Source organism: Rana temporaria, chromosome 8, assembly GCF_905171775.1.
Source record: "Rana temporaria chromosome 8, aRanTem1.1, whole genome shotgun sequence".
NCBI lineage: Eukaryota > Metazoa > Chordata > Amphibia > Anura > Ranidae > Rana > Rana temporaria.
In genome coordinates, this window is record NC_053496.1 from 141,740,451 (window position 1) to 141,758,602 (window position 18,152).

Here is an 18,152-nt window from a genome sequence, read left to right on the forward strand (position 1 = left end):
GAACATGAATGGTAATTGTTAAAAAAAAAAATGTATGCAAACACTGCAAAGTATATACATACAGTACATATATAAAGACAGTAGAACAAACCCCCAAATTTTTTTTTTTTTGAAGAATCAACAAGTGGGACACAATCATGAAGTGGAATGAAATTTATTGGATATTTCAAACTTTAACAAATAAAAAACTGAAAAATTGGGCGTGCAAAATTATTCAGCCCCCTTAAGTTAATACTTTGTAGCGCCACCTTTTGCTGGGATTACAGCTGTAAGTCGCTTGGGGTATGTCTATCAGTTTTGCACATCGAGAGACTGAAATTTTTGCCCATTCCTCCTTGCAAAACTGCTCAAGCTCAGTGAGGTTGGATGGAGAGCGTTTGTGAACAGCAATTTTCAGTTCTTTCCACAGATTCTCGATTGGATTCAGGTCTGGACTTTGACTTGGCCATTCTAACACCTGGATATGTTTATTTGTGAACCATTCCATTGTAGATTTTGCTTTATGTTTTGGATCATTGTCTTGTTGGAAGACAAATCTCTGTCCCAGTCTCAGGTCTTTTGCAGACTCCATCAGGTTTTCTTCCAGAATGGTCCTGTATTTGGCTCCATCCATCTTCCCATCAATTTTAACCATCTTCCCTGTCCCTGCTAAAGAAAAGCAGGCCCAAACCATGATGCTGCCACCACCACGTTTGACAGTGGGGATGGTGTGTTCAGGGTGATGAGCTGTGTTGCTTTTACGCCAAACATAACAAATTCATCTGACCAGAGCACCTTCTTCCACATGTTTGGTGTGTCTCCCAGGTGGCGTGTGGCAAACTTTAAACGACACTTTTTATGGATATCTTTAGGAAATGGCTTTCTTCTTGCCACTCTTCCATAAAGGCCAGATGTGTGCAGTATACGACTGATTGTTGTCCTATGGACAGAGTCTCCCACCTCAGCTGTAGATCTCTGCAGTTCATCCAGAGTGATCATGGGCCTCTTGGCTGCATCTCTGATCAGTCTTCTCCTTGTATGAGCTGAAAGTTTAGAGGGACGGTCAGGTCTTCGTAGATTTGCAGTGGTCTGATACTCCTTCCATTTCAATATTATCGCTTGCACAGTGCTCCTTGGGATGTTTAAAGCTTGGGAAATCTTTTTGTATCCAAATCTGGCTTTAAACTTCTCCACAACAGTATCTCGGACCTGCCTGGTGTGTTCCTTGTTCTTCATGATGCTCTCTGCGCTTTAAACGGACCTCTGAGACTATCACAGTGCAGGTGCATTTATACGGAGACTTGATTACACACAGGTGGATTCTATTTATCATCATTAGTCATTTAGGTCAACATTGGATCATTCAGAGATCCTCACTGAACTTCTGGAGAGAGTTGAACTGAAAAGTAAAGGGGCTGAATAATTTTGCACGCCCAATTTTTAAGTTTTTTATTTGCTAAAAAAGTTTGAAATATCCAATAAATTTCGTTCCACTTCATGATTGTGTCCCACTTGTTGTTGATTCTTCAAAAAATATTACAGTTTTATATCTTTATGTTTGAAGCCTGAAATGTGGCAAAAGGTCGCAAAGTTCAAGGGGGCTAAATACTTTCGCAAGGCACTGTATGCCTTCACTGGTGTGCCAGTTGCAATTGGTGTCCATTACTGGACCAGTTCACTTTTTGAACTTAAAATATGGTTTAAACTGTTCTATCGTTTCTAAGTGCCTCTGAAATGTTTTTTTTTCTTAAAGATATTTTTATTGAGTTTTTGATAAATCAACATACAAAAAAAGACTTTGATTATTCATAGTAGTGCATAAACAGGTAATACACTTGAACATTCAATAAACAGATATACATTTACATGCCTCTTTTGGTTATTAAAGGCAAGATGACAATAAATGGCCAACATACAATTCTCCAGATTTAAAAGGCAACCAGATGTGTTAACATAGTGAAGTGCATGGCATGATCAAGAATAGTATAGAACAATGCATCTACCCTGGGGTAAGGGTTAGAAGGCTAGCCACCCATCTGCCCCATATCTTTTGAAAGGTTTTGGTTCTTTTCCTAGTCTCAAACATGAGTTTATATAATAATAAAGAGTTATTAATCAATTTTAACCAAAGGGATTTTAGGGGCATCTGTGAGCCTTTCCATGACAATAAAATTTACTTATTTGCATAGAATTACAGGATGCGGAGAAGTCCCTTAGCATGGGAGGATATATGTAGGTCACCAAAAATGCCCAGGAGGCAGTTTTTGGGGTGTCTAATGGTTGGGAGACCTACTGCTGACAAGATGAAGGAACCTATTTCCACCCAGAAGTCCTGGACCACTGGACAGGACCAAAAACAGTGTAGTAAGTCTGCCAAAAAAACAGTCAGTTGTAGGCGACAACCCCATTCTATGTAACCTAGCAGGGGTAAGGTGGGATAGATGAAACATTTTAAATTTTATGATATGGTCCCTGGAAGATATCACTGAGGACTTGTATGCGTCACTGAATTCTAACCAGTCATCTTCTGTAAAGGGTATGTTCATAGACGTCAGTTTCCTCTGGGCCACTCGAAATCTAAGGTTACAATGAGGGCAGCATAATATGTGGAGATAAGCTTGGTAGGGTCAGGGTGTCTTAGCATTTTCTCTAACGGAGGTACAGTGATTGTCTAGAGAGCCAAACTGAGCACGAATAGCATGATGGAGTTGATAATAAAAAAACAGGTATGAGCAAGTCAAAATCAGGTATGAGCAAGTCAAAATCAATGTGCAATTGTTGAAAAGATTTTAATCCCTGCGTGTCCTATAGGTGACATAGGTATTTAATTCCTTTGGAGTGCCAATGTTGTGGATCAGATAGAGAGTACAGTTCTTTCAGGTTGGGATTGAACCATAAGAGGGTTTTTTTGGGGAGGCCTACCATAATTCTTTAAAATCAATTAAAATAGGGACGGGCCGGTACACAACTTCTATATATATAATATTATGGAGAGTCTCTAGAGAGGAGGCAGTAGCTCCCTTAGTGGTCGTACGTACAGGCGTTTGCCGCAACCGGGTGCAGCCAGTCATAAATGTGTTTTTTAATCTGCCCAACAACAAATTGGCTAAAAAAATGTAAAGATGCAAATCGCAGCAAAATTACTTTAAAAAAAAAAAAGTTATTAACCGATTAATCGAAACAATAATCGGCCAACTGATTATGAAAATAATCGTTAGTTGCAGCCCTAGTTTCCAGTGCCACCCTAGGGGGCTTACCATTCCATAGGAATGCCATACAGATTGTATCTATCTGCCTAAACATGGATTTTACAAGGGGAGTTGGCTAGAACATATAATAACTTAGGTAAATATATAATTTTAAGGGTATTAGCCCTTCCCATGAGGTCTAGAGGTAGGTCCATCCAGTGCTTAGTTTGTATTTGTAGCTGGATTAATAGGGGACACAGGTTATTAATATACGAGGACAAGGGTAACTGCACTATAACCCCCAGGTATCTAAAAGAGGACACCACTTGCAGTTTGGAGTCCGGGTGAACCTGCAGAGTTGCATCAGGGCCCAAAAGAAAAATATTAGATTTGTCCCAGTTCACTCGGAATCAAAAGTAGTCACCAAAGATGTTCATCTCAGATAGCAACGTTTTTAGCGAGTCATGGGTGTCAGCCAGGTAGACCAAGGTGTCTTTCACGCATGGTGAAACTCACTTCTTTATGGTGGCAATAGGGATGCCCTTAATTAACAGGGAGCAACAAATGCGCACAGCAAGAGGCTCTATAGCCAGAGTGAATAGGAGGCGTGACAACAGACACCCCTGCCTAGTGCCCCTAGTAATGGGAAAAGTATCAGTAACATCCACATTAATGAGAGAAATAGGGCGGTATAAATCACATTTAGGAGGTTCCTTACAAGGCTTTAATAATAGGATAATCAAGGAAGACATTTGTTGTCAAAAGGTCCGATCGTGTGTATGGGCCTTTAGCGTTACAGGGCACCATGGAATATGTGACAAAGTACTGCATACACTTTGTCCCTTAGGGAACTAAATACTAAAGAAAAAAAAAGTGATACTTTATCGAGAAAGGACCTTTGTTAAAAATATATACGTAGCTTGCAATACTTTAAATAGACTCGATACACTATATTTATACAAAAAGAAAAAAGCATTTCCAAGAAACTGCTAATAGCATACGTACTAAAGGTGCATACATTCATAAGTAAATAGATGAGAAATATCACAAAATATATAGGTTTTAAATTTTTTTTTATTATAAACAATTTAAAGACAAATATTTGAAAATTAGGTCAAAAGTCAGATAACATTGCAACACTCATATATAATCAGCCTTTCCCATTACTACGTTAAATTTCTCATAATACACAAGCATTTGTCTGAATCTAAATACAGACACCACTTGATGGTTTTTGCTTTAGCAATAGGATAGATAGCAGATGAAAGCTTTCGCTGAATGGTTTACAGAAACGCTGCTTCTTCAAGCAGAAGGCAATAGATGTAGGTATCTAAAATATATGATCATTATAAAAATATTTTATGTATATGTTAATTAAGAGAAAATCATGATGATCATTGTCCATCATATACAGTATGTCCAATCTCACAAAATAAATTCACAAACAAAATCTGTGACTTTCCAAACAAACACTCCCATGTGGGAATGCAGGAGGCATGAATGCCAAAAGCAGGTCTATTTTCCCAGTCTGTTTAGATGGCCATGTGCACCATTTGATGCTCTGTAACTCTAAATATTAATGAACTTTGGTTTCTTGGAAATCTTTTTTGTATAAACGTTCTGGGATGGTGTCAGAGCTAATATTAGGAGGGAAAATATTTTTAGTATGATTTATAAATTAATAAACTATAGTTACATATGTCGATACCATTGACCCTGCCATGGGTCAACCCATTCCTAATCTTTCACCTGTTACATCACCCAATGGCAAAATCATGCAGGCAAAATAAAAGCACTCACAAATGCTAACTTGCGGACTAATGTGTTCTATCTCTATGGCATCTGATGGTTGCATTACCCTAATATTGGGTAAACTGATATGATACATACATACATACATACATACATACATAATGAAGTAAGACGATTACCCACCTCAATTCTACAAAATCCTTGAACTCTGAGGTCTCCATGATGTACTGCTTGCACACTTACACATTGGTTCTGGGATACTTTTGAGTGCAAGTCAGCCCCTGTCCGATGAAATAAAACCTGTGTAACAGGGTCAGAAGGGGTTACTTCTCCCTTAATCACCTCTCCGCGAATACCTTTACCTTGGGCTCCTATTACATCCCATGGTACATGCTGAAATAAAAATGCAAAATATATTTTTCAGTGTATACCTATATTCCCAAATTAATAGTCATAAAAATTATAATATATATATTTTTTTAATGGATAAATTCATTGAGGTCTCACAGAATACAGTAAACAATAATACATATTATCCAGAAAGTATATGATCACATAACAGATATAAAAATTCATTCAATCACATATATAACTTTTCAATATACAGTGGTGCTCATAAGTTTGCATACCCTGGCAGAATTTATGATTTCTTGGCCATTTTTCAGAGAATATGAATGTTATTAACACAAAAACCTTTCTTTCACTCATGGTTAGTGTTTGTCTGAACCCATTTATTATCAAATCAACTGTGTTTACTCTTTTTAAATCATATTAACAACAGAAACTACCCAAAATGGCCTTGATCAAAAGTTTACATACCCTGGTGATTTTGGCCTGATAACATGCACACAAGTTGATACAAATGGGTTTGAATGGCTATTAACCACTTGCCGACCGCGCTATAGCAAAAATACTGCTACAGCGCGGTCGAGTTGTTGTGACACGACGACCCTGGGACGTCCTCGTGCACTTCCTCGTTTGCGCGCCCCCTGAGACGTGCTCGCGGAAGTGTCCGTGCTCGCCGGGTCCAGGGGACCCGACGCAACACGGATCACGGTGAAGAGCCAATGATAGCGGCTCTTCACCACCTGATCGCTCCCGCCAATGAGGGAGCAGAGAAAAGTAAAGAAAAAAAAAAAAGGTCATCCTGAGGTCTTCTCTTCTCTCCTCACACCGATACAGCGTGTGAGGAGAGAAGTGATTTTTAAAGTGAGTGCCATCTACATTGTGCTTAGCAGTGCCTAGCAGTGCCACACAGTGCCACTACACTACCCATCAGTGCCCCTTTCAATCCCAATCTGTGCCACCAGTGCCACTACAGTCCCCACCAGTGCCCCTAAAGTCCCCATCTGTGCCACCAGTGCCACTACAGTCCCCACCAGTGCCACCTCTGCCACTTCAGTGCCCATTGGTGCTGCTAGTGTCTGTCAGTGCCGCACCAGTGCCACTACAGTACTTATCAGTGCGGAAACCTTCTGGCACAAAGTCATTTGAAGTGACGAGACCAAAATTTTGCTTTTTTTTCCAGCTTCTTAGTTATTTATCACCCTTTTTGTAGTTTTTATTCCATTTTTACTCACAGTAGCGTGTAAGACTCATTCACATTTTAAGATGAATAATAAAATACTGGAGGAACATCAGCCAGGAAGCTGCGCATGGGACATACTTGAACATTACAACATGACAATGATCCAAAACACAAGGCCAAGTTGACCTGTCATTGGCTACAGCAGAATAAAGTGAAGGTTCTGGAGTGGCCATTTTTAGTCTCCTGACCTCAATCTCACTGAGCCACTCTCCACTCTGGGGAGATCTCAAAACGTGCAGTTCATGCAAGACAGCCCAAAAATGTATGGGAACAGGAGGCTTTTTGCCAAGAGGGATGGGCAGCTTTACCATCTGAGAAGATAAAGAGCCTCATCCACAAAAGACTACAAGTGGTAATTGATGTCAATGGGGGGAAATACACGGTATTAAGAACTGGAGTATGAGTCAATGAATATACTAATTTCAGTACATTAGGTTTGCAATTGCAGATATATTATCTTAAGCATAACATTCAGAACTTTGGTATAGAATACCTACTATAGGGTCCCAACACCAATGTTCAGTTCAGTGTTCACCGTGCTTGTACGGAATCACTCTGTATAACCTTCAACAGTAATGCATTTATCTTCCAAATACCTTAACATGTTATCTATATATTTAAATCTCAATGTCACCAGAGACCGAAGTGATCCAGCCAGACCATAACTTCTCAAATTATTTTGGGCATCCTCTAGAAGTATAGGTAAGCTTGAACAGTGGTAGTGTTCTATTATTTAAGACCACCCAGAATTGGACAGAAGGAATAATAGGGTTTTTCCATTTGAGTGCTAGAGCCTTCTTGGCATAAAAGAACAATATATTTATTAGTGTCTATGTATTACTAGACATTTCCTCCTCTTTGAAGTCTCCAAGGAGGCACCTTGCTGGGGTGTAAATGTTTGGGATGGCCAACCTTTCCTCTAAGAATACAAGGATTGCCTTCCAGAATTGTGCTACAAGCTGAAACTGTGATATCATGTGAAAGTAGTTCCCCATCGCTTTGTGACATTGATTACATTCTGGGGAGTCTGCTCTGCCCATCTATTATAAACGAGCACCTCCGTCCACATTTCATCAGTCAAGGTTGGGATGTCAGAGGCCCACTGTCTTGCTATTTTTTCCACCTTCTCGGATGTGGATGATAAGAGAAGAGAGTAGTATCTAGATATGAGTCTAGTATGGTCATCCTCAAACATAAGTTTCTCAAATTTTGAGGGGAAAGGTGACACCTCTGTCAACCCAAACTGCGCTCCTATTGCATGCCTCAATTGCAGGTAGCCATAAAAGAACTTGGTGTGAACCTTATACTCTAACTGAAGGTCCTGAAATGTTCTAAAGGCACCCCCCCCCCCAAGAAAGCAGTTGATATACATACTTAATACCATATTTGGCCCATCTCGTGCCATCAGGTATCTTGTATACTTTGGACAATTAGGGATTAAGCCAAAGAGGGGCATTGGGTGATGTATTCAAAGATGAGCCCCCTATCCTCCTATTACATAGATGATAGATTTTATGCAAAAGTTTAAGAATGTCTGCTCCATCTTCGGGATATGGGTAATTTCTATATAGTACATTTATCAATGCCTCAGCGGGAATTAACCAAGGCAGCTTGAGTGGCTACCGAGGAAATATCTAGGTCTGGAAAACACCCCCAGTGGATATGTGTCAGTTGGGCCGCTAAATAATAGCATTGGAGATTTGGCAAGGCTAGGCCTCCTTCCCCAATGGGCAAGTGGAAGGTTTCCATAGAGACCCGAAGCAGCCTCGAACCCCACAAGAATGAGGTAATAGTCCTATTGATTTCGGTAAACTTTTTTTGGGGCTATACAGTGCCTTGCAAAAGTATTCACCCCCCTAGGCATTTTTCGTGTTTTGTTGCCTCACAACTTGAAATTAACATGAATTGTTTGAGGATTACAAATGATGTCTCTTGAGTTGTTCACATCTTGGGAAGGGGGTTTCAAGGCCCTGTGCGCACAATCAATCTTGATGACAGCTGTAGCAGGCAGCCCCAGTATTTCTTTAAAGACGCCTTCCAGGGTGGGAATAATGTCCTTAGCACCGGTGGCTTCGGGCAGGCCTCGGATCCTAATGTTGGCCCTGCGGCTGCGATTCTCAATGTCATCCAACTGACAGTGCAGGGCCTCAATCTGGTGGTCTTGTGTAGTGCACTTGACCTGCAGCATGGAGTGGAGATAACAGGGAGGGCTTCCTCAAACCTCTACTCCAAGGATTCCATCCTGCCCCCCAGGTGAGATGTGTCAGCTTTAATCTGTGCAATGTCCTCTTTAAGGGCCTTTTCGACCGCAGCCGGTCAAATACTTGGTCCATAGGCAATATAAAAAATTCTAATGTTGGTTGACTAGTAATAATAATTAGGGTTGTCCCGATACCGATACTAGTATCGGTATCGGGACCGATTCCGAGTATTTGCGGGAGTACTCGTACTCCCGCAAATACCCCCGATACCCAAATAGAATACTTCCCCCCCCCCCCGCTCCGCCGCCGTCACGCTGCATTCCCGCCGCCGTTCGCCGCATCCCCGCTACCGCCGACTGTGTAATAGGCGCCGGGAACATTACAGCTTTGAATAGCTGTAATGATTGGCGCCACGCATAGACACTCCCCCTTGCTCGGGTGAACTGTCCAATCCCGAGCAAGGGGGAGTGGCTATACGCGGTGGTGTAATGTTCCCCGCACGCTGTTTAAGCAGGAGAAGAGAGGGGGCGGGCGGAGAGTGTCACTGGCGAAGGGGAAGAGGTGTGGCAACCCTGAACCTGAAAGGGTGAGGAGGAGGCGAAGGAGGGTCTGCTTCGAGAAAGGGGTCTGTGGAGAACGTAGGAAGAAGCCGGCACCGGCGGAGAGTCCAGGCCGCAGCTCTTCACAACGCCCGGTAATTGAACGTGCTCTGTGTACTACTGCTTGTCGCCGCATGAGCCGGGGGGGGGGGGGGCGTTGTTCTCACTTGTGGGGGACCGGCACGGAGAGCGTGTGGGGAGCGCAGCACTGACATTCCGTGTATGCTGTGCTGGGACTTGTCGTTCCACGTCAGCTGGATACACGCTTCCCGTCATACAGGTTCCTGCTCTGCCCCTGAAAGTTACCTGATTGGACGATTATCCACACACTCTTATCTGATAGGATGATAGCACCTCACACTCTTATCTGATTGGACAATTGCCCACACACTCCTATTGTATTGGATGATGATTCTCTAATTGAACGATTGACCACATACAGGCTGCGGCATCTGCATCTTAGGTATGGGGGGACATGGCTGGTTATATGGGGGGACATGGCTGATTATATGGGGGGACATGGCTGGTTATATGGGGGGACATGGCTGGTTATATGGGGGGACATGGCTGCATTTGTGGGGGGACATGGCTGGTTATATGGGGGGACATGGCTGCATTTGGGGGGGGGACATGTCTGCATTTGGGGGGGGGACATGTCTGCATTTGGGGGGGGACATGTCTGCATTTGGGGGGGGGACATGTCTGCATTTGGGGGGGGGACATGTCTGCATTTGGGGACACATTTAAAAAAAAGTATCGGTATTCGGTATCGGTGAGTACTTGAAAAAAAGTATCGGTACTCGTACTCAGTCCTAAAAAAGTGGTATCGGGACAACCCTATAATTATTACTAGTCATACAACATTAGAATTCTACTATAGCTTGTAAGCCAGACATTCGACCGGAAAAGTGCGATTGCAGCGTCGTACAGTTTTGCTGCTCTGTCAAATCTTCTTTGAACATTCAACAGACACCATAAGCCTTCAATGACAGATTCAACCTTAATTCGTTCGGATTTTTGGACGAATGCATTTTCCAACGAAAAACAAAATAAATAAAAACGAATTTCGGGAGTAATTAAATACATTTATTTTTTGGACGAAAACAAAATTCCAAAACAAAATATTTCAGTGTGCACATGTCTAGAAGACATCAGAAGAGACGCCAGAGCTGCTTTAATTACTGCCTGTGTACTTTTTTATTTTTGACACTTTTTTGGTCACATAGGGTGGGGGGCCAGGATCTGGGGGCTTTAAGATTCCGATAAGGCCCCGCCCACAGACCCTGACAAACAAAGGCCAGTGTTGTTGGGAAGAGTCCCTTGTCCCCATGTTGAGGGCATGTGGCCTGGTATGGTCCAGAAGGGGGGGCTCGCTCGTGCCCCCCCCTTTCCTGACCATGCTCGGGTAAGGGTCTGGTATGGGGCATACCAATTTTTTATCTTCATTTTGGAGAGGGTTCCTCTTCAAGATCCTCAGCACACAAGCTGCACCGCAATTCGAATCATCATGATCCAACTTCTGGTGCGACGTCTATTCAAATCAATGGGCTCTTATAGGGAACCATTGATTTTGAATAGAGGCAGAGAAACGCTGCTAAAAGCTAGCACGGCTAAACGTGCATTAACGCCAATGCAAAAAGCTACTAAACGCATGTTTTTAACCACTTAAGCCCCGCACCAATATGCTGGCTAAAGACCCAAGAGTTTTTTACAGTTCGGGACTGCATCGCTTTAACAGACAATTGCGCGGTCGTGCGACGTGGCTCCCAAACAAAATTGGCTTTCTTTTTTTCCCCACAAATAGAACAAAAACATATATAAAAAAAAAAATGTCCTCAGTTTAGGCCGATACGTATTCTACCTATTTTTGGTAAAAAAAAAAAAAAAACGCAATAATCATTTATCGGTTGGTTTGCGCAAAATTTATAGCGTTTACAAAATAGGGGATAGTTTTTTAGCTTTTTTTTTTTTTACTAGTAATGGTGGCGATCAGCGATTTTTTTTCGTGACTGCGACATTATGGCGGACACTTCGGACAATTTTGACACATTTTTGGGACCATTGTCATTTTCACAGCAAAAAATGCATTTAAATTGCATTGTTTATTGTGAAAATGACAGTTGCAGTTTGGGAGTTAAAGCGGGGGTTCACCCTATATAAAAAAAATTTTTTTTTTTTTTCCCTCTAGCATTAAATTCGGCATAGTAGCACGAGCTACAGTATGCCTGTCTGTATTTTTTTATCCCCATACTCACTGTTATATCGTACATAGAAGATTCCGGGGAATGGGCGTTCCTATGGAGAGGGAAGGTGATTGACGGCCGGCCCTGGCACGTCACGCTTCTCCGGAAATAGCCGAAATAGGCTTGGCTCTTCACGGCGCCTGCGCATAGCCTGTGCGCAGGCGCCGCGAAGAGCCGAGACCTACTCCGGCTGTCTTCGGGGAGCGTGACGTGCCAGAGCCGGCCGTCAATCACCCTCCCTCTTGCTAGGAACGCCCATTCCCCGCGGCAGACGGAATCGTCTATGTACGATATAACCGTGAGTATGGGGATAAAAAAATTAAGACCGGCATAGTGTAGCTCGAGCTACTATGCCGGATTTTATGCTGAAATGTTGTTCTGCAGGGTGAACCACCGCTTTAAACACAGGGGGCGCTGTAACATTTAGGGATCACTGTGTATGTGTTTACTAGTGTAGGGGGGTGTGGCTGTAGGAATGACGTCATCGATCGAGTCTCCCCTATAAAGGGGATCACCCAATCGATGCGCCGCCACAGTGAAGCACGGGGAAGCCTAGTTTACACACGGCTCTCCCCGTTCTTCAGCTCCGGGGAGCGATCGCGACGGAGCGGCTATAAACAAATAGCCGCGCCGTCGTCCCGGATCGCTCCCCGAGCGGACCCGACCTCCGCATGTACCGGGGGGGGTCCCGATCGGACCCCCCACTCACATCTAGCAGAGGACGTACAGGTACGTGATTGTGCCTGTCCGTGCCATTCTGCCGACGTAAATGTACATGAGGAGGTCGGGAAGTGGTTAAAAGCTGCTTTTTCCTGGCTTTGGTATTGGCTTTGCAACTCGTTTTTTCTAACGCCGTGTGTGCATGAGGCCGACTAGTTACCTTGATTGTTTTCTTATTTTTTGTTGATGTTTATGTGCATTGAAATGCCTAATACAGATTTGAAAAAACAAAAAAAACATCTTTATACCATTATTTGTATTAGCAGCGTTGATTAGGATTATGTAGTGTAAACATACTGGAGTCCCGGTGATCTGACGATATGGTTCCTCCTATCGAGATGGTTCCTTTCTTGACTGCGCAGGCGCAATCCTTGCCGACAGAAATCACCGAACCTCCAGGGCGACGTGAAATTTGAGGTAAGTGGGCAGTCGGCCTCACTTTGCTCGGACAGCTCGCTGCGCTCGCTCGGCCTCCTGGCTCTTTTTTTAACATCCTCCAATCCACGGGGATGTTAAGGAATGAGCCTGGATCCTGCTCGAGGTTCAGAGATTTCCGTCGGCAAGGATTGCGCCTGCGCAGTCAAGACAGGAACCATCTCGATAGGGGAACCATACCGACAAGTCACCGGCTTGGTGTAGCTATAAGCGCGAAGGGTTTCCATGGTTTAATTTAAACAATTATTGCACCATTTAGTTCCTGCGGCTGTCATCCATCTCTATCCCTGGGGAAGTCACGTGGGTTGTAACGCAGTGCATTGGGCGGAGCAGGGCAACGTTACGTCCAGTCAGTTATAAAAATTTATATAATCTGTATATAAAATAAATGGAACTGGGGTCTCTTAATTTTCCTAAGGTAGAAATGGAATCAATGCTATATAATGCAGCCCTTATAGTTAACAGCATTTACAGATGCTGGTAACCAGGGCTCGAGTCCTGCGGGAACGCGTGGGAACGACGTCCCTGCACTTTTTTCACAGCAGGAACGCGCGTTCCCATTGCAGGACTCGAGCAGAGAATAGGTGGGAAATGAATGCAGTGTTTACTAAGTGAGGGGCGGGGGGGGCACACACTGGGGGTGTCAGGCCGGCGCCCCCCCTCCGATTGAAGCGGAGACTGCAGGCAGGTTAAGCAGCGGAGTGGCAGGCGCCCACCCCCTGCGCGACTGAACAGACAGCGAGGCTGAGCGGGCGGGTTCAGAGACAGTGGGCGGGATTAGGCAGCGGCGCGCAATTTTTAGAAAACACGCGGAGAGAAGAGCCTGAGGTAGTGTGGCTTTGCGGGGGTGCGAACCGCACTGTAGTGACACCCGGCCGTCAGATCCCTCCCTGCGCTCAGTGCTCTGATCAGTCTCGGCACAGCTGAGTGAAGCGGCCCATCTCCCCCCTCCTCCTGTATATCTACACAGGGGGAGGGGATCCGACAGGTTCACAAGTGTCTGGCATGTCCCGATCATCTCAGGTACATAAGGGTTACTGAATGGGGTGGGGGGAAATCTGTACTGAAGAGGGGGGGGGGAATCTGTACTGAATGGGGGGGGGGGGGGGTATGTACTGAATGGGGTGGGGGGAAATCTGTACTGAAGAGGGGGGGGTATGTACTGAATGGGGGGAATCTGTACTGAATGGGGGGAATCTGTACTGAATGGGGGGGGGGGAATCTGTACTGAAAGGGGGGGGATCTGTACTGAATGGGGAGAATCTACTGTAGGGGGGTGGGTCTGTACTGAATGGGGGGTGTCTGCACTGTAGGGGGTCTGTGTAACATGCAGGGGGTCCATAACTGTTAGGGGGGGTGTCTGTGTAACATACAGGCATCCAGAGCTGTGGGGGGCTGTGTAATGTAAAGGGGTCCAGAGGGACAAGGACTGTGTAATGTAAAGGGGTCCAGATGTGCAGGGTGCTATGTTATGTAAAGGGGCCCAGAGATGCAGGTTGCTGTGTAATGTAAAAGGGGCCCAGAGGTGCAGGGTGATGTGTAATGTAAAGGGGCCCAGTGATGCAGGGGGCTGGCTAATGTAAAGAGACCCAGAGATGCAGGGTGCTGTGTAATGTAAAGGGCCCAGAGGTGCAGGGTGCTGTGTAATGTAAAGGGCCCAGAGGTGCAGGGTGCTGTGTAATGTAAAGGGCCCAGAGGTGCAGGGTGCTATGTAATGTAAAGGGGCCCAGAGGTGGAGTTGTGGAGACCTAACCTACCTAAGACAGTGTTGTATCACAGTGGCTTAGCTATGTTAACTGTCTGACGTTTTTGCTTCTTGGGGGGGGGGGGGGTAATTTACAATGGTATTCAGCAACGAGGGGGTTAATGTACTTCCACTGATGCATTGGTGACACCAGTGTCAGTGTTTATTACCCCTATTTGGTGCAGCATGAAAGGGTTCATAAACACTGACACTGGTGTCACTAATGCAGCACAAAGGGGTTAATTACAATGCATCAGTGGCCAGTGGTGTATTTGATACTACCCACCCCATACACTCCGCACCCCTCTCATCTACATACCACCCACCCCCATAATTGTTTATTTTTTTGGTGGGGGAGTGGATCTTGGGTGGGAGTTCCCACACTTTTTTCCCCAGGACTTGACCCCTGCTGGTAACGTTTATGATTTTGTTAATAATTTGTGATCTTTCACTTACTTTTATTTGCAATTGAAACTGTTGGCCAGGTTAAATTGCAGCTTGGGCAAAAAGGGTGGGGGGAATTAAAAGCAGGGATCAACACCCTGCCTAAACAAAGCATTTGTGTTTTTGTCATTCATTGTGTGCATCCAGAGAGCACTCAAACATTTCCTGTTTTTATTATTCAGTTTTCTGTGTCCTTTCGTGCAGTTTCTAATATACAGACCCTTTGCTATGGGAGAGTTTTTAACTGCTTTATCTGCCTTTTTAACCACAGAGCCATCCCCTAGGGGCAATGGAAAATTTGGAGATCCAATACTTGTAGTAGGGTAACTAAATTTAGTACAAAAGTAAAATGCATGTAATAAATAGTGCTGGAGAGTGTACAAAATCTGGTTCTCGGGTATATAGACTAAAGGTTCCTTAGTGGGTACTACAATTTTAATACTTTTCCAGATGGTAATATATTAGAGCCTTGAAACATAAATTGAATGTACACTAATGCATATGCTCATTCTCTTACCTCTTGTTTTTGTACATGCTGAAACGATGCACGTACATGTGGCTCTTTATTTCCAAGACGGGTTACCAAGAAAGTCTCTTTGTGCAGATCACTTTGTGAAGAGATCACAGATTCTTCATCAGGCACTGTATGTTGTAATCTGAAATATTGTGCTGCATCTTTAACCTCCAGAGTGAAAGGAGAAGCTGGAATCCCTGAAGATCTATTGATGACTGCAAAAACAATTTTTGGACAAAAAGCAAAAAACATTATTTTAAAACTACATTTGCTTTATTCAAAAATATAGTGTGCAGTGCAGCACAAAGATCTGCATGGAAGGGCATGAACTTGACTCATTTAAATGATTATAACCACATAGAAGGAACATGAATAGCTGCAATACTTGCTTATGAAATGGCAGTTTGGATCTAGCTTCCATGCATGGATAACATCTTTGCACATTACTCTATCAGCTAAGGTTACCTATGCAGGTTGCTTCGCTACAAAATTTTGTGTTGGAGTTGCTGGCTAAATTGATGAGGAAAACTCCAATATCAAAAGGGATAAACCATGTAGGCATTTTAGTTAAAATTCACCTATTTGTCGACAATATCTTGCTGACCCCTTCCCTTATTCTCTTTTATTGTCACCCTGCAGGACGTTGCCAACATCTTAGAAATTACAGTCATTAATAACAAGTGCCAGACATTAAATATATTTTTATCCCTTCCCCCACTGTGAATCTTCTACAACAAAACTATCAATTTCATTGGTCACAGAAATCTCTCAATTACCTTGGCAAAAAATGTACATGTTCCTGCAGATCCTTTTATGTCAAGAATTATGCCTATTTTAATATTTGAAATCCCTTCTACATTTCTTAACCACTTAAAGCGGAGGTCTGGCATTAAAAATAAATAAATAAAAGGTCAGCAGCTACAAACACTGTACATCACATGACAACTGTGTATACATCACATGATGGCTGTGATTGGACACGTCATGTGATCAGGAGGGCCAATCACAGAGCCCTCCTGCTGATCCAAGATGCGCTGTGTCCGAGTGACACAAGTGCATCAGGGCTGCGCGGGAACGCGCGCGCGATCCCCCTCCTTCTGAGGGATGTTCCCGAACGTCCACTCCTGTGCCAGCGTCACTAATAACTCTTGGGTGTAGGGTCATCCTGTGCCCCTTTTGGGCATAGGGTGACTGAGAAATATTAATTAGAAATTACATGAGAGATGGGACATTACTGTTAATTCATATATTGAGCCAGGAAATAAGGGACATATGTTGGATTGTTTTAGCATGGACAGTAATCCACAATACATTCCTTAACCACTTCCCGCCCGGCCTATGGCCGATTTACGTCCGGGAAGTGGTTATGAAATCCTGACAGGACGTTCCAGAACGTCCTGCAGGATTTCATGCCGCGCGCGCCCGTGGGGGCGCGCATCGCGGCGATCGGTGATGCGGGGTGTCAGTCTGACACCCTGCATCTCCGATCTCGGTAAAGAGCCTCCGGCGGAGACTCTTTACCACGTGATCAGCCGTGTCCAACCACGGCTGATCACGATGTAAACAGGAAGAGCCGCCGATGGCTCTTCCTCCTCGCGTCTGACAGACGCGAGTAGAGGATAGCCGATCGGCGGCTCTCCTGACAGGGGGGGTTCGCGCTGATTGGTTATCAGCGCAGCCCCCCCTCGGATCGCCACCCTGGACCACCAGGGATGCCCACCCTGGACCACCAGGGTGGGCAAAAAAAAAAACAGAAAAAAAAAAAAGTTTAAAAAAAAAAAAAAAAAAAAGCATAAAGAAAAAAGATGCCAGTCAGTGCCCACAAATGGGCACTGACTGGCAACAATCAGTGCTGCCACCCCAGTGTCCATCAGCGCCACCCCAGTGTCCATCAGCGCCACCCCAGTGTCCATCAGCGCCACCCCAGTGTCCATCAGCGCCACCCCACAGTGCCCATCCATGCCCAGTGCCCACCTAGCAGTGCCCATCTGTGCCACCCATAAGTATACATCAGTGCCGCCCATGAGTGCCCATCTGTGCCGCCTATGTGTGCCCATCAGTGCCGCCTATGTGTGCCCATCAGTGCTGCCTATGTGTGCCCATCAGTGCCGCCTATGTGTGCCCATCAGTGCCGCCTGTGTGCCCATCAGTGCCGCCTATGTGTGCCCATCAGTGCCGCCTATGTGTGCCCATCAGTGTCGCATACCAGCGCCGCCAATCAGTGCCACCTCATCTGTGCCCGTCAGTACTACCTCATCGATGTCCATCAGTGCCATCTCATCGGTGCCCATTAGTGCCGCCATATCAGTGCCCGTAATTGAAAGAGTAAACTTATTTACAAAAAAATTAACAGAAAAAAATAAAAACGTATTTTTTTTTCCAAATTTTCAGCCTTTTTTTAGTTGTTGCGCAAAAAAAAAAAAAATCGCAGAGGTGATCAAATACCACCAAAAGAAAGCTCTATTTGTGGGAAAAAAAGGACGCCAATTTTGTTTGGGTACAGTGTAGCATGACCGCGCAATTGCCATTCAAAGTGCGACAGTGCTGAAAGCTGAAAATTGGCTTGGGCGGGAAGCTGCGTAAGTACCTGGTATGGAAGTGGTTAATGTCTGCAAAGAACTAATATTCTGACTCTGACGGTCAATAATGACTCATTCCTCTGTGTAGCACAGGCTGTTGAGATGGTAATTGAGTCTGTACTGGGGTGAGGTGGATTTGAGCTTGGTAGACCGCCTGGCTCCTCAA

The 18,152-nt window shown here is 44.4% G+C and overlaps 1 protein-coding gene across 1 annotated transcript in view; it reads right to left on the reverse strand.

The window, feature by feature from the left end:
- Positions 1-18,152, reverse strand: part of LOC120909124 (transmembrane protein 132A-like) — a 215,861-nt gene that overhangs the window by 159,503 nt on the left and 38,206 nt on the right. Inside the window, exons 2-3 of the mRNA XM_040320787.1 lie at positions 15,411-15,622; positions 5,103-5,312 (exon numbers count right to left, since the gene is read on the reverse strand). Coding sequence (XP_040176721.1) covers positions 5,103-5,312; positions 15,411-15,622 — 422 coding nt within the window. The remainder of the gene's footprint in view (positions 1-5,102; positions 5,313-15,410; positions 15,623-18,152) is intronic.